The 26,619-nt window shown below is 46.9% G+C and overlaps 1 protein-coding gene across 1 annotated transcript; it reads right to left on the bottom strand.

Moving 5' to 3' along the window:
- Positions 1 to 14,326: 14,326 nt before the first annotated feature.
- STC2 (stanniocalcin 2) lies at positions 14,327 to 26,169 on the bottom strand. Its single transcript, XM_074838187.1, has 4 exons — positions 25,833 to 26,169; positions 23,538 to 23,680; positions 20,805 to 21,016; positions 14,327 to 17,155 (listed from the first exon to the last, which is right to left on the bottom strand). The coding sequence occupies exons 1-4, from the start codon at positions 25,981 to 25,983 to the stop codon at positions 16,762 to 16,764; spliced, it is 900 nt and encodes a 299-aa protein (XP_074694288.1). The 5' UTR covers positions 25,984 to 26,169; the 3' UTR covers positions 14,327 to 16,761.
- Positions 26,170 to 26,619: the final 450 nt, after the last annotated feature.

Here is a 26,619-nt window from a genome sequence, read left to right as displayed (position 1 = left end):
TAAAATTGAGCTCCCACTCTGTCCCTGCTATTAACTGTGACCACCGTTGATGCTTTTGGTGAAGAGAAGAGCCAAAACAGGCCGCGAGCACTGAGGCATCACCCAGGGATGTGCGTGCACCCCGCGCAGCTGCAGATCGTCTCTTCCCTGCACTTTACAAGACTGTGATTGGAGAGCGGTGAAATCACATTTAGAGGAGCTTAAATAAAAAGTCAGCAGTGTGCAAATGTTGATGAAACAAACCTTTTAAGAACAATTAAGCTGTTTCTCTGCGGCTGGAGCTCAGCCTCTTTCCACCTGCGAGGTGGGGTGTCTGTTGGGTGAAGCAGCTCCGGTGCTCTCCCAGGCCGGTGGATTTTGTGGACGTGTGCGGTGCAAGGTTGCCTTCAAGTGAGAACAGAAAGGTACTGCAGGGAGGGGAGGATGAGGACTAGGGATATCGGGAAAGACTGAAGCAGATTTGGGAGCTGCACGTCCAGCGGGAGCCGGGACAGGCAGAGTTCAGAGCACAAGAGACTCTGCGAATAAAAAGGACACAGGAACAAAAAACCCCTAAAACCCAATAATTTGAGAAAATGTACATAACTTTGGTAATCCTGACCATAATCTGTGGCCTGTACAACCCACTGAGTTTAGAAGCAGTTTATACTCCTTTCCCACTGCTGTGTACAAATCCAAGCCATGGCTTTGTGGGAAAAGTTGGTGTTGCCAAAAGCAGGGGAAGCTTCGCCTTCCAGACTCAACTCACAACGTGGTGGCTGTTCTCAGCCCTCCTCTGGTTAAGATCTCAGGTTTTTTCTGCAATAGAATTAAGTTTTCATGTGCACTCACACTGACTGACACAAAGGGAAAAATGCACCCTGCAGTGTGCAGGAGGATGAGCTTCGCCCTGTTCGCCAGCTGCATGCCACTCCACTCTTCTTTTACCGCAGAATTAAAAAATCTGATGTCTTGGCAATAAATAGTTTTGGTCCATTTGGATTATTTTTCTCATTAAAAAATGCAACTAGCTTCAGAAGTAATGTCACAAATGGTCTAAATGTAACTTTCCTGGAAATAGCCTTCTTAAATTTTCATTTATTTTACTAAAAAGGCTCTTGAAATAATCAGTTAAATCTTAGTTAAAGTTAATATCAACTTTCCACTGTTTCAGATCCCACTGGCCATTTTTTGGTGGTTCTAAATTAATATTTTTCCTATTTTAAGTACTTGCACCTCCTCTGCTGTTATTCTCAGAGTTATCTGAGAAATCTAGATGCTGACAGGAGAAAGCTGAGTTTGTCTCCAGAAGTGAGGAGACCTAACTAAGAGTGTTATCAAACAAATTGAAAATCTGAAGCAAACACCTCCACACGCTCTGTGTCCTCTCCCATTTTCGTCACGTCTGATATTGCCTAAGCAGTGGGAGGCAAAAGGGTGTAAAGGGTCTTTTTGCTGTTGCTGCTACGGTTTCAGTCACATCTTTTGCTCTCCCCAATGCTCTAAAACTGCGTGGGAGACAGTGTGGAAAATCTGGGACTGGGACACAATATTTTAGAGGTTATGGGGACATATTACACTTTTTAGATTCCTGCTGCCGCCTTTCTGTGGACAAGTCACACTTGTTGCCTTTCTGTCATGGATGTGGCTGTGCCGGTACGGGGGAGGTTGGTGGCTGCTGGAGGACTATGCTGGGAGCAATGCTCATGGGGAGGTTCAAGCAGAGAATTTAGCATATACCTTGGTTTAGGTGGGTGAAAAGCAGCCACCAGCAAGGGAGGTAGGCAGAAAAGGGGCTGTGAGGGCAGAAGAGTTTAACAATAAAATAGTGAATCCTGCAAACTATTCCAAACCCCACTGATGCTGGGGTTTGTCTGGGATGCTAGAGGCCATAACTTTCCATCCCTAATCAAAATCTTTCATCTATTGTCTGGTTTGCTGCTGGTTACAACTGCAGTCCAGACTGCTGGTGTCCTTCAGGTCCACCTCCATGTGCTGTTGTCTGTGAAGGTGCTTTCCTCCCTCTTGCTGCAAGATGGTGCTGCAGAATAGGGAAATGTGGCTCTGCAAGAGCTGCTGGGTCTCAGAGCCAGTGTGGCAGTAGGCATTGCTGCTGGAGGACAGGGTGTTCCCTGCAAAGTCTGTGCTTATGGCTGTGAGCGAGTGCAGGAGCTGCTGGCAGCATGGGGGGGACCTGGTAGGGCAGAGTGAAGGAGGCTGGGGAGCCCCGACAACGCTGGGCTGGGCTGTGGGTTGCATCTAACCTGCACTGATCCTTCCTGCCCAGGGAAAACAGACTGACTGGTAATCCCTCTACGTCCTGCCTGCTCCACAGATATGGGGCTGTCAGGGCAATACGGGTGGAAATTCCTTATCTGCCTATGCTGTATTGTTGTGCCTTTTTCTGCTTCGTGCACAGGAGAAGGGCGGCTTTGGCTTGAGCATGGTGGGTTGGTATATATCTGAGTGATTAAGATCACTCACATTGTCATGCTTTAAATCAAGGTGTTCACGTCGTGAAGCCCAGTCCTGTCCCAGACAGATGTAGGCTGCAGAACCAGGATTGCAGAGATCCTGGTTCACACTGTTGGGACTGTTTGCAGTTAGACTTTCTGGCTAATCTGCTCTGGTGAATCTAGTGGCAGCAGTTTAAGACACTACTGCCCCCAGTTCCCCATCTTGTGTTCTCGGACAGGATGAACTGCCCTTCCAGTTCTCCAGCCCAATAGCTTGTTTTTTTGGGAGCAAACTGACCTTTGTTGATGGCTTAAACTGATGTAACAAACTCCTTTCTGGAATTCCTGAAATGGAGGTGTGTGTCCCATGATGCCAGTTTTGCTTCAGGAGTGGTGACCATCAACAAGCCACAGCAAAATCCTCTGGGCATCTTAAACTGGTCTGCTGTGGTTGACCAGAGGATGTAGGTCAGAGCCCTAAATACAGCCTTGCACTACATTTGTTCTGGTTTTTGCCATACCTGTACACATTTACTTACACAGTTATACAGCTTATCATACATTTATTCAGATTTTCGGGAGGAGACTTTATTATGTAGGAAAATGATGCATATAATATTTTTGGGGGGGTTTCTTTTTTTTTTTTTCTTTTTTTTTGGCCAGACTTGGTTTTCTTTTGTGATTTATGTTAAAATTCATCAGGATTGAAATGGGAATTCAGAAAAGAAATCATGAAAAGGAATTATTATCTAAATGAAACTGTCTAATGTACCAAATACATATGAAAACCCAAATAAGTATATAGAGGCCTGTTCTGCATGTAGCTGATGTATTAAGGTTATTTTTAAGTAGTGAGTTAAATGAGGTATGTTTCTTGGTCAGGGTCTTCAAGGTTTTAGTACTAGCAGAATGCATTCTGAAATACTTTTTCATGACTAGAAGAGGAAAATAAATTTTCCTGCTTTTCAAGTCATTAATTAACATCTGAATGATGAAGTAGCTCAATCAAACTGATTGAATAAGTTGGAATGAACAATTTTGATTGTTTTTTCCATACTTGCAGTAAAAGTTATTTTCATCAAAAGCTTGTTGAGCTTTTTGACACATTCTGGTTGTGGTCTGTGGCTTCCACCATTTCAGCAGTCTGACTTTCCTTTAAAATACTGTCATCATGTATGATTTGTGCAATTTTTCTCTATAGTGCAAAGGATTTCAACAGATTATTGTCTAAGTTTGATTCTATTTCTAGTGTCATTTAAAATGTATGTAGGTGAAATGAAAAAATAAAATTTAATAAGTTAATGTTTATCTACACTGAGAGCACCCGCTGGCTGACTATATATAACCCAGCAGGTTGCTTTTAGACTGATACTGGTTTTGTTGATGGAATTGGGCTTGACTGGGTACAACGTCTTATTTTCTATTCTCATCCTCATGACATTTATTCCTCAAGCACACGGCCCTAAGAGTTGTGAGGGGTTCGGACCTTTTTCCTCAGAGCCCACATGACTTTGCTTCCAAATACCAGCTGGAGGTGTTTCCCCAGCGCAGAGAGTTGAATCCTTGTGTGGAGAGACAGCCTGGCCTGGGGCACCAGGTGCTGCTCTTAGAATAAGCCTGTAGTAAATTTGGCAAACTTAGTTGTCCTATTTGGCCTCCAACTGCTGCTCCAGGAGGTCCTGGGTCATACCTGCCAGCCCTGGGTGGATGTCTTGGATAATTAGCACATCTCTGCTGGCTCCTGACACCTATATTTTGGCAACAACCCCCTTCCATCTTGCACTAGACACTGCTGTTGTTCTACTGCATGTTCTTGAGAAAGACTCCTCACTGCTCCTTTCATCCGTTGCTGTGGCTGTTTTGAGTGTCATCTCCTTGGTCCATGGACTCTCGTACCATGTATTTACCTGGATCCGAGGAGGAATAGCAAGAGTAGTAATTATGTGACCCAGACCCACCTGGCAACCTCAGCAGGTCTGACAGGTCCAGCTGGCTGAGCATGGGCACAGCAGACTCCCGGTGTGCGCAGGGCATGGCTTGGGGACCATGCGGGGCCAGCTTGCCCAGAACTCATGTTTATTTGAAGCTGAGGCTGTCCAAACTCTGGAAATTGAGTAGGGCACTATAAGGGATGGGCAGGGGGGACCAGAAAATTGGTGTATGGGTGCAGGAATAGCAGGCGATGTGGTGGCAGTGGACACAAAGTTATCATTATTTTGGCTTGTCTCTTCCCTTCCCATCCCTTCCTCCTGGACAAGCACATCCCCTTGCTCTTGGGGCAGAGTTTTGAGGGTCCAGAGCAGCCTCCCTTCTGTTCTATGCTGTATGCACAGGCTAAGCCTCATTAGCAGCTCATTAGTAGTACTCTTCCCTTTTTTATTACATTTTTTTAAACTTCTTGAGCCTTCTACATGCAGCAGGCAGCCAGCAGAGTCAGCGGAGGGGTATGGTCTCCAGTAATTTCTTTAGTCTCTCTTGTCTTCCATGTCTGCCTGGTCTCTCCTTGCAGAAGATGTACCTCCTCAGGGAAGGGACGAGCTGAGTTTTTCTCTTGCCATCCACCCACAGTGAGCAATTTCTGCCATCAGCTCTACTTTCTTGAAACTCCTTTAAGAGGAAATTGTGGAGCAGCTAAGGGTTCCCATTTGCCTTTGCTTTGTTCCATATCTTCTCTGTTCCTTCCCTTTTTTTTTTGACTATTCTTACACTTTCCCTTCTGTTTGTTATTTCCCTCTGTTTCTTTCTTCTTAATTTTTCCTCTCTCCTTTTTCCCCTTTTCTCTTCCTTTCTTGCTGCTCTTTCCTCTCTTGCTGCTGGATATTATGAGCAGTGACAGCAGCCGCTGGGAGCTGGAATCCAGGGCGATAACAGCATTGCCATGAGAATCGGTCTGCTCAGCTACAATTAGCCCTGCTGATATCTTTCACCTGGACAGAGCTGCCTTATCATGCTACTTCTTGGAAAATGAAGGGTCACAGATACTGATCGCAGATAGCATGACTCTGGCATTTCCCTCTGGTTTTCATGTTGTTGGAATCCCTTTTTGGCTCCCTTCTCCGTACGATTAGTTTTGCATCCCTCTTGTTCAGCTGTGCTGCTGTCAGATGGAAAGCAGGCACTGAAGCTTTCCAACGGTTGTATGGCTGAAACAGAGACCCTGGGTAAATTCACCTGGTGTGAGCAACGGCTCACGTCCATGAATCCTGGATGTTTCTGAAGTTCAAAGCCAGAAATAAAATAACGCGTCAGTACCCCAGGGCCTCTTTATGGTAAATCGTTGCCCTGTCTTTGGAAACTATTGAGAAGGGTGCAAGGCAGAGCCAGCTGGGCTTGTTAATGTTGGGCTGATCCACCCACCTTCTCCTGGCTGATTGCGCAGTTCCTGACTAGTGATGTGAAGATGTTGGCAAATGCTCCCACAGCTTTTTTTTTCCCACCATGGATGGGCTTTAGCAACTGTTTCTTGAGTCTTGAGACAGCGGGGTTGTTCTTCCTGGCCTTTGTTTTGGTGGCAGTTCCGCGTATCTGATAAAAACAGACCAAAACAGTTAAAGGCAGCTAATCCAGTCCCTGCTTTGCATCCCCCCCTTTCTGATACCTTTCTTTCTTTTCCTTCCTTCCTTCCTTCCTTCCTTCCTTCCTTCCTTCCTTCCTTCCTTCCTTCCTTCCTTCCTTCCTTCCTTCCTTCCTTCCTTCCTTCCTTCCTCCCTTCCTCCCTTCCTCCCTTCCTCCCTTCCTCCCTTCCTCCCTTCCTCCCTTCCTCCCTTCCTCCCTTCCTCCCTCCCTTCCTCCCTTCCTCCCTCCCTCCCTCCCTCCCTCCCTCCCTTCCTCCCTTCCTTCCTCCCTTCCTTCCTTCCTTCCTTCCTTCCTTCCTTCCTTCCTTCCTTCCTTCCTTCCTTCCTTCCTTCCTTCCTTCCTTCCTTCCTTCCTTCCTTCCTTCCTCTCTTTCTTTCTTTCTCTCTTTCTTTCTCTCTTTCTTTCTCCCTTCCTTCCTTCCTTCCTTCCTTCCTTCCTTCCTTCCTTCCTTCCTTCCTTCCTTCCTTCCTTCCTTCCTTCCTTCCTTCCTTCCTTCCTTCCTTCCTTCCTTCCTTCCTTCCTTCCTTCCTTCCTTATACAGTTCTGTAACAGGAATAAACCCTAATTCCTTACTTTTCTGTAGCTTGAAAGCATCTGAATTGCAGGACAAGCTTAGCAGCAGGGCCACACATAGCACAGATGACCTTCTTACTTGCGTATCTTCTTTCTCTCTTGCTTCTCAATACCTTAGAGACATAGTTGCCATTGTTAGGTATCTGTCAGGTTGCAGTCAGATATTAGGTATAGAGATACTGAAATTAAACTAATGGCAATTGGTCATAATCAGAAGAAAAAACCTAGACTTGCAGGGAATTGGTGCCTCACTGACCATTTAATAAAGCCAGCCTTCAGGGCAGGTGCAGGGATGACTAGTGATGTATTCTCTCTCCTTCTCTGCCTGGTTTTGCTCCAGATTTGCACCATTTGCAGGCAGGACTGAGTGGGAATCAGCATGGTCCTATGGATAACAACTGATGTTTCTATGTCTTTATTTTTCCTTCTCCACCTTTTTCCCTGATCTGGTTGGACTCTAAATCCTATGTTGCCATTTTCATATGAATTTAGGACAAGGGTATTGTAGCCAGTAGCAGCATTTTAGCTAATTGCACTCTCTGTTACTGTAACCTGTGAGCTGATGCCACAGATATCACAGACCCCGCTGACTCTGTGCACTTGCATAGTAACATACATCCAGCTGAGATGAATCACATCAACATACTTTTATTTTGGTCAGTGGAGGCATACAGTTTGGAGACAGCTTTATGCTTCTGCAGTGATTTTGGTGGGTTGTGAGATTGCAATCAGAATTATTTTTGATTTATCCAATACCAGATACCATATTGGGGGCACCAGCCCTTGTGTCACATGGCTGCAGAGTCACTAAGCCTGGCCCTGCTCTATTTAAGCCAGAGGAGTAAGCTGTGTTTGTGGGGGTGTGTGTTATCGAGCGTATTAGAGCCTGGGTTGCGTAAGCGTTACTACGAGTGTACCATGGTGCAGCTACACCTGTGGCACTGCAGTCGCAGCCAGGGGACAACCTTGGATCCCGCAGCAGCTGGAGAATATGTGGCTTCTGCCGGTCACAGCCCTAAGGACAGAGCGTGCTCACTGCAACAAACGTGCCACATGCGGTCTGCACGCGGGGGACGAGGGCTGGGGGGAGTCTGCTGAATTAAACTAGCGGGTGCTTTTTATGTAGCTGTCCATCCAGCAACACTGTGCCTCACTCTGTTGTTGCTGCTTTCAGGCTGCTGGGCCCATGCCCTGCCTGTTGCAGATGAGCCACATATCAGCATATTCCCTCCCTTCCTCCTGATGTTGCTCCAAAGCAACCCCTCAGTGGTAGTACCTGCTTTATAACGGCTTGGCAGGTTTTATGGCTGCTGAAGGATAAGTTCACTCAACTACTCATCCTTGAGAAAATTGCAAAGATGGAAAAATACTCGCATTTTTCTTTCAAAGATAAGGATGGGTGTTGCTTTGGGGACTAGGGTTTCTTTTTCCTATGAATCTTAGGCTTTCCATTTGCAGCCTCTGCCCTCTCTGTCCTGCCTGTGCCTTGTAGAGAACATGATCCTCCTGTTAGCTGCCCACCATCCACTCAAACCCTTAATCCTGACAGAAGAAAACATAGGTGAATCGGCAGAGGAATGTGAATCCAATAAGTTGCAACATTTGTATGTTTATCTGACCTTCAGTGTTTACAAATTTGGCTGGCAGTCTCATGAGAGAGGGTTTGACCAACTTATTTGTCAGTTGGACCTTAATGCTCTTCTTGTTTCTAGTCAGTCTGGCAATACTGTAAGAACAGCTTGTTCCAAGCAAGGTCCTAAATGAGTTTATGTGCTTAAATGGCATCATCACACATTCTCAGTAGTATCTCCTGGTCCTTTTAACTCCAACCTTTCAAGTTTTTGACTTCTATGCTATTGCTCAGAATAATTGCTGTATTTTCCCAAAGAAATGGTATCATCCTGCTACCATCTTCATTGTGAGGGTATAGCTGGTCTTTTCTCCTTTAAAGAGGGGGCCTGACCACTTTTTCCAGGCTGTACTAAAGCTGACCAACAGAAGGAAAGGGAGAGGCCATTATGTGTAGGATGGCCAGAATTCAAGCAATATGATAGATAATGTCATAAAGCCTAGTAAAATTTATTTCAGGTTTTTAAAAGCAGCATTCAAGTCTTATCTTTGTCGTATTTAAAGTGTCGTACCATTCTGGATGCTGTTGAAAGACATTATGGGTTGCCTGCTCTTCCACAGTTTGCAAATGGTCTATGCTTAGGGAGTGCTGCAAAAAAACCCTGTGCCTCAGATCCAGCCATTTCTGAATGTGGGATGTTTGAGAACAGATTATTTTCAGCCTCATCTATTTTCTGATTTTGTTAAGACTATTCCTGATAAGCCTATGTAGTCAGGAAAGCTTCAGTGATTCCCAGCTCCAGCAGGAGCCTAATCCTAATGTCCTACTATTATCAATAAGACGTTTTACCAGAGGCTTTGGTGAACCCAAGATTGGGCCTTTAATTATTATGCAAGACTCATTCCCCGGTCCTGGATTGTCAGCTGTGGCCAGCTTTCACCAGTCCATGTAATGCAGATAGCCACAAAATACATCTCCTCTTCCAGGAATCTGCAGAGTCAGCCAGCTGCTGTCATGGGCTGCCCAGACCCTCAGGAGCCCTTCCTTGCTGCAGAGCAGTTTCAGCTTCCCTGGGCATCCTCTGCCCCCTCCAAGGCAGCCTGGCTGCTTTAACTCCCTCTTTTTGTACAGGTCAAAATGCTTTTAATGGGCTTCTGCAGACTCATCATCAATTAGTGTTAGCTTTCGGACCAGCAAGTGTAGGTAGTAGATCTGAGAGAAAAACACGTAATTCCTGCGATTCCTGTTCAGAAGGATCTTGTACAGTAAGTTAATGCTGAGTGCCCAGGTAGACACTACTTTGTTTCCTGCATGCGGAGGCGAAGAACAGTGTTTCCATCATCATCAGTAGTTGCAGAAATTTTCCATCACTTTTTGGCCAGGACTCTCTCCTGTGATATATGGATCAGTAGCCCCAAGGTTGGGACTTGCTGACAGCCAGGAGCTACCACAATTATAAATAATAAAAATATTTTCAAGAAGGCTTCAAGCATGTGCACCGCACCCCTCTGCAAACTGATTTCGTAGTGGCTTGATTTCATGTCAGTTTAACAAAATGCTGAATGTGCATAGTTCCTCTTCATTTTATCTTAAAATAGGACATCTAAATAAGGCTCTCTGTAGGCCTTTCCCAGTCTCTCCTGGCTGTCAGCTTTCACTGAGCTTCCCCACACCTCCCACTGCATTTTTCTCCAGGGTAGGAAGAGACTCTGCAATGTAAGTAGGATTATTCATGGGTGACAAATGTAGCCCGGTGTGATTGTGGGATAGAGAAAAGCAGATACAAACTGCAGAAAATTTGAGAAATGGAAGTGGGGCTTATGGAGGGGATTACGTGCCATAATGTCTTAGATAGCGGAGGGCTGATCCTGTGCTGTGTTAAAATGCAGCCTGGTTTTAGCCTTTCCATAAGCTGCTGTTTCCAATGACACTGGGGAAGCTGATGCTGTCTGTGCCACGGGGGCATTTTCTTCTTGCACCATGTAAGCTGATCCAGGCTTGATTTCAACCCTGTTGAGGTTCCTCTTGCAGAACCATGTGTCAGAGCTGACCTCTGTGGTGTCACCAGAGCCACTGAGGTGCATGGCAGCATATCCAGCACACTTGCTGCAGTGGCACTGCCCTAGGGCACTACTTTCCACCAGTGGAGGAATACTCTTAAAAAAAGCTATACCCCCATCTACGTGGAGAACCTCACAGACTCTCCAAAGATGATGACTTCTTATTTTAAAAGAATTTCTAAATAAACTCCAAGCCACAGTTTTATAAGGGAGGATGGTATTTGCAGAAAAGGTCAAGGCTATAACAGTCGGCATCCTCGGAGATAGGAATTCTTAGCCCCTGCAGCTTCCCGTAATTTGTCATGTTTTTAAACCCTCAAGTCCCCATTTTACATTCCCGATCAAGAAAGACATGAGGTTTTGATTTCAAAATTAAATGCTCCACTGGCTGGGATGTTTTTCCCTAAAGAAAATGTACAGAAAGAAAAATTGTTAGGATTTCACTAATTATATGGTTATGTTTAGCCCCCACCCTGTGCCAGGACCTGTTAGTGCTGGGACCGCAGGAACAGACCTGTGAGGGACCTTGTGAGGCATCAGTGGAGCTCCTGCCTCCGGGAAGGTCCAGCTGCACTCCCTTGCATCCCCTCTCCGTGATTCAATTTTGGTTGGTCACAGGGCAGGTGTCCGTGATGAGTCTGGGTGATGCAGGCTGCCCTGGCATTGCCCAAGGCTTGAGATCTGCTGTATTTGTCGCTGGGAAAGCATGCAGCAATTTCTGACTTTAGCAGGTGTGAGAGAAGCCTTTCCTGCGAGAGTCTGCGAGGAGAGCATGGAAACATGAACATAACTAGCAGCGAAAACTGAGTGGGATTTGTGTTTCTGGTGAGGTGTCAGGAAATAGCTTTAAAAATGCACTGCTGAGAGGCTTCCCAGCAAGCTTTAACTATTCCCTCACCTGGGAAGATCGCTCCGATGAATTCTTCAGGCGTGACGCAGCAGAGAGCTGCCTCGGCTCTCCTGGCATCTCCAGGCGTGGGCTCAGGGGAGAGCGAAGGGCAGTACCTAGGAACCAGTAAAGACGAACGCAGAAGCACTGGCAGTAGGTTTGACTCAGCTCACTATGTGGGCTGACATATGTAAATTGCCATATACATTTGTAAATGTTTTGGTATGCCTGAGCAAGCCAATATCTGGAATTAATTTTGTTCTTTTGGGAGGCTAGACAGGGAGCCTGTAGAAGAATAAATCCAAATGGACCACATGTATGAATCTTGGTGGGATTTGTTCAGTTGGATGAGACCTGTGTATGGACGTGCATTTGCAATTTGAATTGCCTTGATTTGGTTTTCCTTACCTCACTTGTAAAGTGACTCAGACCAAATCGAACTAAGATTACTCCAGTCTTGAAGCAGACTTGTATGCTGGTATTAAACATATTTTAAGTTATACATTTCTCAGGGTTGTGCAATGCAGAGTCCCTGCTCTGCAGTCTCTTTTAGGGCTTCTTTTTCTCTCTGTGCTTCTGTACTTTTTAATGTCAGCACTCTTGTTACTTACTGTGCTATTTTGTGAGACGTGATGCCCTAAGGGAAGGTAAGGGTCACTTCTCCATCACTAACATCTAGCCACTTTTTGGAGCAGAATGCAGTCTCACCACTTTACGCATCAGGAGATGAAAAATAACTTTTCTAGTTGAAATTGCAAGGAGGATGGTAGAGGGCAGAATGCAGTTACCTTAGCTGCATCACAGCCACAGTGTGGACCAGCTCCTGCAAAAAAATGGAATGGGATCTTTAATGCCAAGGAGTGGTCCAACACCAGCACAAGCTATTCCTTGGCTGATCACATCCCACCAAACTCTGCCACACCTCTGCTGGCAAGATGTACTTTCCCGTTGGTGTTTGACGACAGTCCATGGCAGGATTATAAAGAGCTGTTGCACCTAAAGGCAGAGAAATGCTACAGGTCCTAGATTGCTGCAAATCACATTTAGGCTTGTGAAGCCCATCTCATCCAAAGGCTTCAACTGGATTAGTTATTTTTAAACCCCACAGAAGGAGTGTTAAAAATGTGCTTTTTCATGCAAGCAGCCTTAAAAAAAATCCGTGCTTTATGTTCTGAGGTGCTTTCTCATCATTTCCCCATCCCCTTGCTGCCTACACCCCGACGCTGTATGAAAATGACTTTGGAGACAACACAAAGTGCTGTTTCTGCAGCTTGCTTTTTGTAAATCTTAGGATTTTGCTTTTCTCCTTTGCTGAAACTCCAGTAAGCATTTAAGATTTTGGTATCTGATCATTGCTGGGATGGCGATGAAGTGATCTGAGAGAGAATTACAGCTACTGTATGTGCCTGTTACATCCCTGTACAGAGCCACTGGCTGGTACTTATTGATATATTATTAATAGCTGACAGTGGAAAGCCAAATGGATGCTCTCCATTTTTAATTAAAATCTTGAAGGGGTAACTCTTACTATTACATGAACTGGCTGGGTCTTTTATAATTGCAGTACAAATCTTATCAGCTATTACAGCTTTTAGAAAACGTTGCTGTTGTGTTTCTTAGTGGGTCTGGCTGAAATCAAGTGCTTAGGGCTTTGGCCCCATGCTGGGGGCTGCCAACACCTTGCCCGTGGGCAGGTGCTGTGGTCAGCCAAGATCCCCTGCCCAGCCCTTATGAGATGCTGAGTTGCACCTATAGCCAACTCGGCTGAGCACAGCATGGTGCCACTGCCAACCTCCCAAGGGGATTTTGTACTCCAAGATCATCAGGGCAGTGAGAAGAAACCCATGAGCACCTGCATACCCCTATTCCCTCCCTAACCTGAATACAGACTAAATTAAAGCAGATGTGGTGGCTCTGATATGCTGCAGTGAACCCGATCCATGGCTCCTGCTACAGCAAAAACCTCCCAAAACAAGGAGGGGCTTTGTCCAAGCCCGAGAAGGGCACAAGTTTCTGCTCCCTGTGTTTTTCATTCTCTAGTTTGTTCAGCATCTCGCTTTCTGCCCTCAAACCAGGTCCCGGCTAATCAGCCAGCGAGGTCTCCCTCCCCCGAGGGAATGACACACCGGTGACGAGGTCTCTGCCCCTGTGCCAGCTCTCCCCAGCATACAGAGAGGAAGGGCTGGCTCTGTCCCCACGTCCTGCCCCAGGCAGGGCACTTCTGCTGCTGCCTGGCTGGCACCGGGGCCAGGCTCTGGGGGGACGAGCAGACAGATTACCTCTGCCCCCCTCAGCTGAAGCCGCTGGCCCAACTTCAGAGGGCTTTTCTTACCCCTTATTGCAGCAGCTGAAATTCCAGCTAAACAAAACCCAGCCACAGACTTATTCAAAACATTTATTAGTGTTTAAGGAAAATAATAGTGTGAAAGGTACAGAGCTTTGTCTAAAGCCATATGCATTTTCTTTTTTTACAAGCTTATTTGGCTGCAAATTCTACATGAGATAAAACTAGTATGTTTTTCTCCCAGAGATTTGGAATTAAGGACTGTTTGTATTTTTTTTTTCTTTTAGTTCAGTACTTTAAGTTAGGACAGCATTTTCCAGGGTTTACTGCTATCTTTTTCCAGTAGGCATTTTGCTTCTCCCAGTATTTTCATTCCAGAACAAGGCTCATTCCAGATGCAAAGCATAAAGAAAACATTCATACCTTGGCTTTTAAGCTAAACCTCCTTCATGAACAGCAAGTTCAGAAGGAATGTTAATTAAAGCATCATACAGTATTTAAATGGACAATTTTTTTCTTTTTTTATAAAGAATTAAGGCTATGTAGATGTCACAATAAAATAATCTCAGGTAAAACGCACCCTATTTGTTAGATATGAAAGAAGGTTTAACAATAAATAAATGATTTATGCTGTCAATAACATTATGGAACTGTATAAAACTATATTTATGCAGCTTTAAACATAAAAAAACATACTAGTGGCATGAATATATACAACACAGGTCATGACGTACGTTTAAATTATCATAGCCAGCAGTGTTCTTTTTTAAATGGAGACATTATAATAAATAGAAATGTTAAATATTTACAATAATAGCATATGTGGAATCAGTAGATGAACACATAAAATCTTCACACACAGAGGAAAAAAAAGTTATGCCTTATACAAAAATTCTTCCCACCCACAGCTTGCCCCCTGCCCCCCCCCCCAATTGTCATTGACTAAACAAGGGGAATATACAATTTCCCCCACAGAACAAATGAATACAAATAAAACTGTATGCATGCTGAGGTGATATGTTGACTGAGACATTCAAGGATGTAGATCTATACGTTTGATTCCCATTGATGAATCAGACCTCTAATGAGAGAGGGATCCTATTTTCATTCAATGCAAGAACATTACATTGTTGTTTCTGTTTTGCTTTTTTTTTTGGTGCTTTTTTTGTGTTTTTGGGTTTTTTTGTGGTTTTTTTTTTTTTTTTTTTTTTTTTTTTTGTTAAAACACTTGGATTGTCTTTTTGGTTTGAGCTTGTTCTTCATGGTGACTATATGCCACCAAGGGGGAGAGGACGCTCACAGGAAACCCGTGGAGGCACACTAGAAACCTTATGGTACCACCAGCAGCCACTTAGGTTTTTGGAGCAGAGGAGTTGGCCATCAGAGGCAGACCTGGACCAACCTTGGCGAGCTCCTCTGTGGGACAGCCTGGGTGCCCCATCTGTGGGACAGCTGTACTACAACCCAACGGGGCAGCTGGTGCTCCCACTGCCAGGAGCTCTGCTGCTCAGGTCAGCATGGTCTTTGCCACTACAGTACCTGGCCCGATCCCACCTCTTTCCAGTTAAGTTGAATGAAAATTTTGTCGCAGAACTTAACTAAAATCAGGCAGGATCAAGGTCATGTCTTTAAACAAAAACCTAGTGATCACATAGAGACACACCTTTTCAACTTAACGGTCCTCTCTTGCTTCCTACGTGGCTTCTATTAAAAGCAATGCCTATAACTTCTGCGGGTGGATACATGCATTAAACCCTGAATATAGCTATTAGGAGCTGTGTTCACTTAGCAGTAACTAAAATCTGAGCTGGAAATTGTAGCCAAATTCCAACACCCTCTACTGTTTATACAGCTCCTTCCCACCAGGCGACAAGACGTACGTTAGTTCACTGGGTACGTTCTGTCTCTACTGAACTGCCTTCCTGCCCCCACAGCTTTCCTCCCAAACTTTCTAAATGAGAAGACTCAAATCCCTGGTGCAATTCCCAATTTCTAAGAAAACTCACTTTTTCTATAGAGGAAGCTGAAGAGTTCACCCTTCTGTCCCTGTGGATGCTGTAACCTCCATTTCCAGTACAATATCTGGGGATATAGGATTGCAGATCTGCAACCTGAGAATTACAATTGCATAGGGGGTAGGAGAGATGTGTCCAAACACCTCATTCACACTTAAAACTGCTTAGAGACAATAAGCTCTTGACACTCTTCATCTTTAGTAACTCATTCTGCAGAGATTGGTAGTCATTATCTGCATGGCAATTAAAAAAATACCAAGTCAACCCCCTCTCCTTATCTTTGGCATTTGGATAAACCACAGCTGATAGGCAGGTTAGAGTGGGGCTCCACATCCCAGCAAACCACACCATGCTCCTGCTGAGGAGAGACAGATTTCTGCTGGGCCTTCAACGCAGCCCTACAGAAGAACTAAGTATTGGGGTCCTTCGCTGTCTGAGCCTACGCCCATCTTTTAACCTTGGGCTGTCCATAGGGGTGGAGGACCTGTATCACTGAGTGGGCAGGTGTAAGCGAAGAATATGCACAGAGTTTTTAGAGGTCCACAAGCGCACTCTTGGGGGTCCTCCATACTGTGCAAGTCTTAACAGTCACATTGCCTTGTCTGGAAGCTGACTACTTGCCTTCGATATGCTGGAGTGACTGGATTAGCAAGTGTCAAGTTATGCAGTGGTTAAAAAACAAACAGGGGGGCACTTAAATCAGGCAGCATCACCCGGATGGGAACAATGGCTCAGAAGTTAGTTAAGAGAAAGCGGTGGAGCTCCAGACCGCATGGTCCCTGTGCAAGAGACGGGGTAACTATTTCATTAGAGAGTGTCACATAGAGAGCCTTGAGCTCTTGCATTCTCAGCCACAGGCAGAAACCAAATCCCTCTGGAATTCAGCCATCTGCTGTAAGGCTGCGCCCTAAACCTTCGGAGGTGCTAAGCCACAAGCAGCCACATGCAATCTGGCAGAGCCCTCTTGGAACCTGCTCCCCAGCCAAGGGGACCAAGAAAAAAAACCAAACAACAAACAAAACAACCCCCCAGAACAACCCAACAACCCCCAAACAAGATCCTAAATTTCAGCTCACATCCATTTCAAAGAAAAGGGGAAAAGAATTTAGTCGGAGACATTTTGCCACATTTGGTGGCTGCTCAAGTGTCGAGTTTGCTGGATTGATAACCTATTGCCACTGCTCTCCCTTTGCTACTATATACACTGTTGCTGAGGTCCATATATAACTTGCAATGCCCTGTGCTTGACCTCTGAATGGGAAATGCTTTGGAATGTCCATAGACAGGAAGATGGGACTCAACGGAGGAGGTTTCCAGTGGAGGGGAAGGATAGGGGGGATGGGGAGTTGGTGCCTTTTTTCACCTCCGGATGTCAGAGAAGTCGGACAGTTCATCTGCCCGGTCCACGATCCCATGTGCCCCTTTGGGACCGTGGCCCCCAGCTTTCACCCGGGCATGGGCGTTCAAGTGGCCCTTAGTACCTCTCTCTCCCTTAGATGCTCGTGAGCTCTCCCTGTGGTCGGAGTCGGGGTGGGCCAGCATGTCCCCGCGGCCAGCAGCGGCTTTACTGGCTTCACTCGGCTTCTTCTCGGGACCCAGGATGGTGTCGCCGTGCACAGCCGAGGTGCAGAAGCTCAGGATGGAGCAGAGACTTCCCCAGTTCTGTTCGCACTGGGCCTGGACGCTTCTTGTTATTGCCTTTTTCACCTCCTCACCACAGGTGAGCAGGATATTCACTAGGTCAACATACGGCCTGGAGGTAAAGGAAACAGTGAGAAGAGAGTCAAAAAATATAAGGATTATTTATCAGTAAACAAGTGTAATGGCCTCTCTGCCTTACCCTCCCTTGTTCACAGCACAGTTCAGCAGTGTTAGCCCACTGCTACACACTGACTCGGCAGCCTCGTAGAGCAATTGTGAACTATATGGACTCGATGATCTTAAAGGTCTTTTCCAACCTAAACAATTCTATGATTCTATATGTTTATTACGCAATATATTGTATTCTAATTGGCCATATCACTGTTAGAAATGCAGACGATGGCATCCTGTCAAATGAAGCTTCACTCAAGTGCTGGATCTGCCTTTGATTGCTCCCCCACCAAAGATGCTCTGGGAGAACTGTAATGTCCACCAGAAGAATATATGGCATCTGCACTCTTGGCAAAGGGGGCTGTCAAATGCAAGAACTGCTATCTCACACCTTCTGCCTCTATCTCTCTCCATGCCCCTTCATCTTTATTAGTCAGGATACATGACAAAGGAAACCTGCTCACGTCCAGAGCCATCAACTTCATCAAACAGCTTGCTATTTCCAGGTGAACAGCTGGTACAGACCATACACCAATCACCAGTCTGCAAGAGGAGGCATTTTGTCACCTCCACAAAGAGCAAAAGATACTCAACTAGAGGTTCTCTGGCTTTTCTCATCATATTTAGCTTTTCTTGAAGCACCAGGTGTTGATCTCCACCACAAGCAAGATCCTGTCTGGACTCAGGATCTGACTGCACAGAGCTCAGACACATGGAAATCCACTTTGGTGGCACTGTTTCTTCCCACACACAGGTTTTTTTTCTGCATTTCCTGACAGAGTTGAGTACAGCTTTCAGTACATACCTTTTCCCAGCCAAACAAGGACTCCAAATGAGCCATGGTGAAATACCGTTTCTGCTTCCCACCCGTCCCTCTGTGCCCCCACGGCACAAGGCAGCCCGAGCACAGGCATTTTGGCTTCCTCAGCCACAGGTCACCGAGTGCAGCAATTTTAAAATAGTTGCGGTCACAAGTTTTGTGGGTCAATATTGATGTTGTCTATTGACACAACCGCTCAGCTGCTAGCAGGCCCAGAAGGACGTGCTTAAAAGTCTTCCACAGTAGGAACCATCCACAGTGCAAGTGGAGAACTGCCTGGGGTCAGCAGTTGTGGTTGTATGGGGGGGTGCACCTTCTGGGCACACCCTCCACCAGCTCTGGTGGCTGTGGACAAGACTAAATCTCTTCCCACGAACTAAGTCAGAAGAGATGAAGAAAACCAACAGATTATGATCAGTGTCTGATACTATCCTGATCTTACTTTGCCCAACTGCTTAAACTCATTTTAAATGACTAATCTGGGAGAGCCATCTATTCCCCTATCTCAAAATATTTCCCATGTTTGGATTGTTTCTGCCGTTAAAAAAAGTTACTTGGAATGCAGCAGCGACCGATCTGCCAGGGCCTGTCACCACTTCCACCATAGCAAATCGGCCTGACCCCCACCCCACCGCAGCTGACTCAGGAGGAGACTTCACCGCCCCAATTGCGTTCCTCAACACTCATCGGGAGAAAACAGTCAGAATAAATAGTCAGAGAACAAGTCTGAGAGCTGCCACTTGCTTCTCTGCTCCTAGTTTTTAACATAAAATAGAAGACGAGAGACAACTGAGCACATCGCATATAAAGTGATCCAGCAGAAGGAAAAAATAAAGAGAGCAATCAGTTGTTGAAATTGGGCATAACCTTTACAAAAATCTTTGGAAGAAAAAGGTTGCTGGTATGACTAAAAAGTGGCTCAGCTGCCAAATATTTCAGGTATTCAGAGTCTGCCAGAGCCCTGCGGATTAATACTGGCCCATTTCTCCTTCACTGTTTTACTTTCTGCATTTCAGCTGGCCTGACCATAGTACCTGAACTGAGCACAAGGCTGCAAGTCAGCAGATGTGATTTTATTTCCAGCTCTGCCACACTTGCCTACTGATCTTGAACAAGTTCCTTAGTTCAAAAGCTTCAGAGATGGCCTCTAAATTTAGGGGAGGGGAGACTTTGGCTGACTTCTATTTGGGGAGTCCTCCATAGGAAAGCTAAGCTCCAACTCTGAGATGCTGAAAATGAAGTGTAGGAAGCACTAAATGAGATCATGCAAATTATAGGTGTTCAGCGGAGTGATCCATCTCTTCTCAAGCCAGCAACCCCCCAGTTAAGCTCCCCAGAAATAAGCAGCTGCATTTGAGCATTCCTGCTTTAGCCTGTTTGTAAAACAAGGATGACTTAATTCTCCTTGGACAGGCCTTTGACTTTCATAGTTCTTCTCATCTCCAAATGATGGGGGGGGTTAACTGGTACCAAGTCCCCAATTTATAGCCTACTAACACATCTGAGCAGCGCCCACAGAGAGGTGCTGCTGTGCAGGACGAGGCGCCTCTCCCCGCAGGCAGCGGGATGCTGCCCTTCCTCCTGGGCACAGCCACCAGCTATGCCTTTGATCTCAGCCTCAGGAATGTCCATGGAAAGGGCCTTGCTTTCAGGCCACCATGTTCAGCTCGTGCATACCACAGCTAACGACTCTGCATTTGAGAGTAAACTGGCAAAGTGTCTCTCTGCAACTACAGCTTAAGTATTAGGGGGTGGTTTTCAACAGAAAGTAAGAGAATCGGGGCACAGCTCCTTTGGAGACCAATGAAAACACAAGGCTAAAAGTCCAGAAGAAATGATTCTGTGGAAAAAAAAAAAAAAAAAGTATCTGTCATGACTGCTGGGATTTGGGGTTTCTGTACTATTATCCACTAGGGATAAGAAGGCATAGAGGCATGGTAGGAAGATGCTCTAAGGTTAATTCTGCTGCCAGGCTGTTGCTCAGCCTTCTTGTTTGGGAGGCGAGATGCTCACCTGCAAGAAAAACAGGCTCTGATTTTTGCATCTGTGCACAAAGAGTTGGTACAAACAGCTTGTGCCTGGTTTGTTGCTGTCATGGGGCAGCTTTGATCAATTCCAAATAGGATTTGTGCCTGCCATTCCTTGGAGGGCAGCTGTGTTCCCAGTCAGAGGTATGAACTCCTCAAAATCTGACTTGTGCCTTCATTTTGTACACCTCCATGTTTTATTAAAAAGCATCTGAGATTAATAAGGAATAAGATGAATGGGAGATTACCTGGGGGACTGCAGCTCTTTCAGGGACAATTAACTACAAGACAATTGAAAGTATGTATTTAAAGAAGAAATTATCATCTTACTGACAACTTTGCATAGACCTTCTTCCCCCTTCTACTCTAGCTGTCATCTTTAACAAGATACTGAGGTCAGGAATGGTGCCTTTGAGCTCAGAAAGCATAGAGACATTGTGAGATGCCTCTGGAAACAACAGAGACCAACACTGTATTTGCTAAACGACCAAAGAGACAGCCAGATCCAACTTCAACCCATTTCATCTCCTTACACAGTCACGTCTAACCCTTTGTAAACAAACTAGTCTTCAAGGGCCCCTGTGAAGAAGGTATTACCTTGGTCTGGTAGATGGGAAAACAAGACATGCTTAAGGCCAGGAGGAGGTGAAACAGCTCTTGGGCAGATGCACAGCCCATTGGCACCATCGCGCTCCTGGAAGGAGCTCCCACGCCCCTGACTGCACTAGTGCGGAGGCACTTACTCATGCTGCAGCAGGTCTTTGAAGTGAATCATCTCCACAATGACCTGGACGTTCTCCTTGGCAGCGGAGCAGAGGTCATGCTTCAGGTAGCACTCCCGCTGTAACTGGAACACCATCTCTTTAATGGCAGGGCACTTACGGCTGATGCAGCTGAATTTATGCCTCAAGGCATGAGCCTTACACTTCAGAGCGTCTTTAATGAAGGATTTTCCCTGAGAAGAAAAGAAACGGAGTAGGTCTGTATTTTTGTCCATTAAGCACAGCAGCTGATTTATGCCCAGCTAGCTGCTCCTCTGTAGGAGAATGTCAAGGGTTGTCAGATTAAGGGTATCACTTAATGGCTTTTCCCCCCTCTTCTCTTTGTTTCTCTGCCCTTAAGGACCATGCCAAGTTACCCAGCTTTGCTATCCCAGTGGAGCTGAACACACAGGACTTCCTCACTGGTATTCTGAGTCTTTCTCTGCTGCAACAGCTGAATGCCCAACAAGGGAAAGGGCAAAAGTAAGCACCTTGAAGTAATTCAACGTTCAAGTTACTGACTTTGTTTGCTTCTGGGGTGGCAGCACAGCAGGTTCACAAGAAGGAGAGGGCGTCCTGCCATGGCTGAGGTCCCCAGGACCACAAGCAGACACCCATTCAGTAACTGCAAATTAGGTTTTTTTAATTTTAAAATTAGTTTGCAAACTCACAGACACATATGCACCATCTGATAAGCACCTGCCCCATTCCCCAGCTGTCAGTCTTTACTACCACTTCTTGGAAAAGGGACTCAAATCAGCACTAATAATAATCCTACAGGGTCTTGACATCTGTTTGCTCCAAGAAATTGTGAGATTAAAAAAAAAAAAAAATATCAAGAAACTAAAAAAATAAGTTGCAGGGAAGCTGCTTTAGCAGCATCTCTTTAACCACTGTTTGCGATTCCTTCATTCAGTTGCTTACTGGGTATCAAAGCCATCCCTTCCTTGTCTCTTTACTGTCTGATACTATAGTTGCCATACATGGTGCATGTGTCGCAGTCTGACAGCTCTGCTCAGACTCCCTTTAATTGCTGAGCAATAGGTGTGTGGAAGTCTCCTGCACTGCCCCCATCTCTTCATTAGCTTCAGACTATTTTACACAAATCCTTCATGAAGACCAAATTCTTGTTATCCTTGATCCAAAGAGTACACTGGCACAGTTCCACTGGCATTAACTAAGATTCACCCAGACCTGCAAGCAGATGTTGTCCTCAAATTGTTTCAAGTCAGAAATGTTTCTTGCTGATCAAAGAACTGCTTTAGTCATCATCCATTTCTATTCCCCATACCAAAGGCGCTTACTTGCCCTTCCCTTCAGTAACACACACAGCACAGTAGGCAAATAAGGATAAAAAAGAAAATTCTTATATAAACCAAACCTGACAGCAATTCTCAGGTTTCAGAGAGAGGGAAGGAGCGCATAGAGCAGAAAGTGGCCAATGTTAGTCTTGTCATTTAATGCAGCCTGAAATAACTGTAGATAATAGAGATGAGCCATGAAAAGCCATGTCGTAATAGAGGCTAAAGTCACCTCCATATTAAATAAAGCTCCAGGGGTTTAATACTTCTGCACTGCAATGGAGACAGCTTGGACATGAAACAGGCTATATTTGATTAGCAGTATCTGGGGATCCTGGCAAATAGGCATCAATGGCTACACTCAACCTTTGCAGGCATGTTCCCCCCCCTTCCCAACAGGGCTTACTTCTTTGGTCAATTTTGTTCACTGACAGAATATTGTGCAAAAATAAATGAGTGTTTTCTGGAAGCCACTTGGAAATTAAGCTGAAGGTTTTCAGATACCCACAGAAGAAATAATTCCCATTTTAATGGCTAGCCAGACCCTTTGCACATCCTTGAGAATTTGAGCCTGAAACTCCAGCACTTCAAAAGCATTTCCTACTGGGTGGTCCCACCATCCCTCATGGAACATGCTGAGTCCTGAAGGCAGCTCTACTTTATACCATGCTTTTAACAGTGCCATGTAGCTGGTGCTTTTAGTAAAGTTATGCTGTAAACTGCATGGTCCAGCCAAATGCCACTGGCCCGTCGTAATGTTCTCTTCCCTCCACATTGAAATGGGAGAGTAGGTTTACAAGACATAATAACAGGATGTCTCAATGATGCATAAATGGTCTGGGGAGAAAATGAAGGAGACAAACTTAATACTGCATACCGTCTAAGTAATGTATTTTAACGTCAGTGATTGAACCAAAGACTTATTTGAATACAGCAGCTTTAGGAGGTTGCCTGTACTGGTTGTGTGCAAGTTTTGAGGACGAACTTTAATAACTACACATTGGGAAATACTTCGATATGTCTAAATGAACTGGGTGCCCAAGGTGCATTTTAGAATCAGCTCTGAACAAACACGGTGTAGCAGCTTAAGCCGCTTAGTGTTTCTGAAAACCATGCTCAGCTACATTAGTGTTCTGATTTAGTTATCCTGGGTACAGGAGGAGGACGTGATCACAGGGAGCTGTAGCTAGAGACAGCCTGTCTCCTGGGACAGGTTGCACACTGCTGCTCGATTATTGTTTTGGGGTCCTGATTCTGGACCCTTCAACAGAAAAATTCTTAGTGAAGCCGGTCATGTGCAAAAGTAGATTTGGTCTGTAATGGTAACTTTTTGCAAAGATGTGTTAAGGAACTAAAACACGTGTCAAGTGTCTATTAGAAGCAAGCAGATATGTAGGACATTTCACCGTGTTACCTGGGCATCAAATTTTCCAGCGTTGTGCAGGAATGTCATGCAGATCTCGTGTAAGCCTCGGATCTCGCAAGAATTGTTTTCAAAGCATTCAAACACTCCACATCCCACATCGCCAGCATTAACCAGGCAGTGCTGGATTTCAGCTAAAATGAGCATTGATTACAGTTAATTTGAAGAACTGTTCATAGAATCTGGTGGTGGGTTGAGGGGGGAGGGAAAGAGTTATTTTGCTAACATCATCAGTTCGAAAGAAAAAAACACGTGACGACGGTTATTGTACCCACAGCATGCCCACTTTTTGCAGAAATTAGGCCAAAGCTTGGGTGTATTATGTTATGAAAGTGATATCCAAGAAGTAAATGCCAAATCCACTATGCTTACGTCAAGCTATTTCACTCGAGAACTGTCTAACGCTTTTGCATTCCTCAGGAGCAAAGGACAGGCATGATTTTTGCTGTCCGACTTCTACAAAGCTCCCCATCAAATTGAAGTGCCAAAATGAGAAGCGCAGGACCCCGGCAGCTAAAATTTCTCATTTCTGGTACTTTGAGCTAGTTTCTGGCTATTAGCACAATGTTTTTTACAGACCGCTGGGTTTCCTCTGTCATGATGCCTACAAAGTTGATGGCAAAGCTCCTACTGATAGAGTCCTTTGCACTGAGTGTTGCATAAAGCTGCAACTATGTCCTCACCTATGCAGAAATCAACTGAATATATATGTAGTATATAAAATAGATCTACTGGAGCTAGCCATTACATATATGTTTATTCTGCCCTTTCAGATGTTATGTAATACTGTGAAAAAATGCTGTCTAATACTCACTTACCAAAAAACCCCCAAAAATCTAATTCTTAACAAGACAGCTTCTGGTCCTTTAAAAAAAAAAATGGATGTAGTAATACTGCCAGAGGGAAGGTGGTTGCTGAGAAAGCCTCGGGATAAAGTTAAACAGGGGCAGCTTTTAGACCAGAACTGAGGATGCTAAGAATTCCTGTACTCTGTGCCCTAGTGGTACCTTTAATTAAAGCTCGCCCTTGGGAGCCAGCCTAATCCCCCTCTGAACCGCAGCATGTTTCAGACATCCCCAGCCTCCCCCTTTGCCATGCGGTCCATTTGCAAGTCTTTACAGCAACTTTCGGTCTAATTTCAACCCGCTGCAAGGCAATGCGAGGAGCCGCGGATACGGAGTTCACATGCACCCCCCCCAGCTCAAAACCAAATCACTGCCGCCTCTTTTTTTTTTTCTTTTTTCCATTCCCCCCCATCCCTTCTACCTGCCCCGAAGTGCATCTGGGGGTGGGACACGGGAGCCCCGGGGCCGGCTCCTGGGATTGTCTCAGCCACACGCGAAAAGCTGCGCAAACACTCACGCACCGGGGGGGGTGGGGTGGGTGTGGGGTGTGGAAAAATGGAGCTCTTTGTGGAGCGCTGCAGAGCGCGGAGCTGGGCTTTTTTGGGGCCGGGAGCTCAGCTGTAGTGCTTGTGTTGGCATCCGGATGCAAACCCTTTGCCGGATCACATGTCCTGGCTCCAGCGTGCTGAGAACTGCACAGTGCCGTGATTCACATGTGGCAGTCCCTAATGGGCATTCGTGCATTCCTGCTCGTGTGTGTTTAAACACGTCTCGCAGCACTGAGAGTGTTAAAAAAAAAAGGGGGGGGGGGGAAGGAGAAAGGGGGGGGGGGTGTAGAAGGGGGGGGGGGGGGGGAAGGGAAGCGTCTGGATCCCGCGCTCTCTCTTTGCACGGCTGGGAAGCGATCCAGCGAAGTGCACGCCTCAGCTCTCTCTTTCTAGGCAGATAATACCCGGGGGAGGGAGCGCAGGGGGCGGGAGAGGAGGAGAGAAACCCCCGGTCCGTTGCATCATTGCACGACTCCCTACGGAGGAGGCAAAGCACCAGTCATTTCCAGCCGCTTCCCCTTCCCTCCCGCGTCCGTCCGTCCGTCCCCCCCCCCCCACCTCGACCCGGTTTCAAACGCTGCGCCGAGAAACTTTCTCCTCCCGAGCCCAGCATCTCCGCCGGGCTCCCCCCGGCCCCGCTCCGCACCGGCCCCGTGCTTCGCCCGGAGCGCTGCCGCGGCTGTTGCAAGGGCAACACGTGCTTGGCAAAGCCGGGCTTTAAAGGTAATTAGGAGCGAGCTCTTATTTCCTCTGGTGATTTATGCCTGACAGTCGGACACCGAAATAAAACGCCTGTCAGAACTCAGCGCGGCTATTTCGCCGGCGCTCCAGAAACAGCGAGGGGAGCACCGCACCCCCCCACTTTCGCACACCCCCCCCCCCCCCCGCCGTACCTGTGTTCTGCAGGGATAGGCGCCCCTTCTGCTGCGGGGTCCTGTCCGGTGGCCCCTCCGGCGGGTGGGTGGCCTCAGTGCCCGCCGCCGCCCGGGCGCTGGCGAGCAGCAGGGCCAGGGCCAGCAGCTTGCCGCGGAGCTCCGCGCACATGGTCGCGCCTTCCTCCCCCCGCCGCCGCCGCCGCGTCCTCCCCCGCGGGGTGCCGCACCCGGGCCCAGCGCGCTCCTCGCCGCGGCCCCGCGAACCGCATGTGCCCGGCGCGGCGGCGAGCGCGGAGTGGCGGCGGCGGCGCCGGAGGGTGCCTCAAATATCCCCGCCGAGCCCCGGTGTCACTCGCATGAGGGAGCCGAGCAGGTGTCGCTCCGCGCCGCGGCCAATGGCAGCCGCCGCCCCGCTCCGACCGCCCGCCGGGGGCCGGCCCTGCCCCGCCGGCAGGTTGCAGCCTCCCGCCTCCCCCGGCCCCCCCCTCCCCGTGCTGCGGGGGATGGGCGTGTGGGGGGGCAGCGGGTAGCGACTGCACCCCCCCCACCCCCCATGCCCTTCCCCCGGAGGCGAGGGGGGGGTGTGAAGGTGCCCCCCCCCCCCCTCCGGCGGCGGCATGGGCGGGGGAGCAAAAAAAAAAAAAAGGTGAAAAAGCGGGATTTTGACAAGCGCGCTGCTTTGGAGGGAGGGAGGCAGCACCGAGCGGCCGGTTCCCCCCGCAGCCGCGGCGCCGGGGCCAGGAAGGCAACTTCAGGCCGCTCCTCCAGCCGCCGCTGCCCTTGCGCGGGGGAGCAGCGGGGGTGC

This window comes from Strix aluco, chromosome 13 (assembly GCF_031877795.1).
Source record: "Strix aluco isolate bStrAlu1 chromosome 13, bStrAlu1.hap1, whole genome shotgun sequence".
In the NCBI taxonomy this organism is placed as follows: Eukaryota; Metazoa; Chordata; class Aves; order Strigiformes; family Strigidae; genus Strix; species Strix aluco.
Note: the sequence above shows the minus strand (reverse complement) of the source record. Positions and strands in the feature narration are given on the sequence as shown.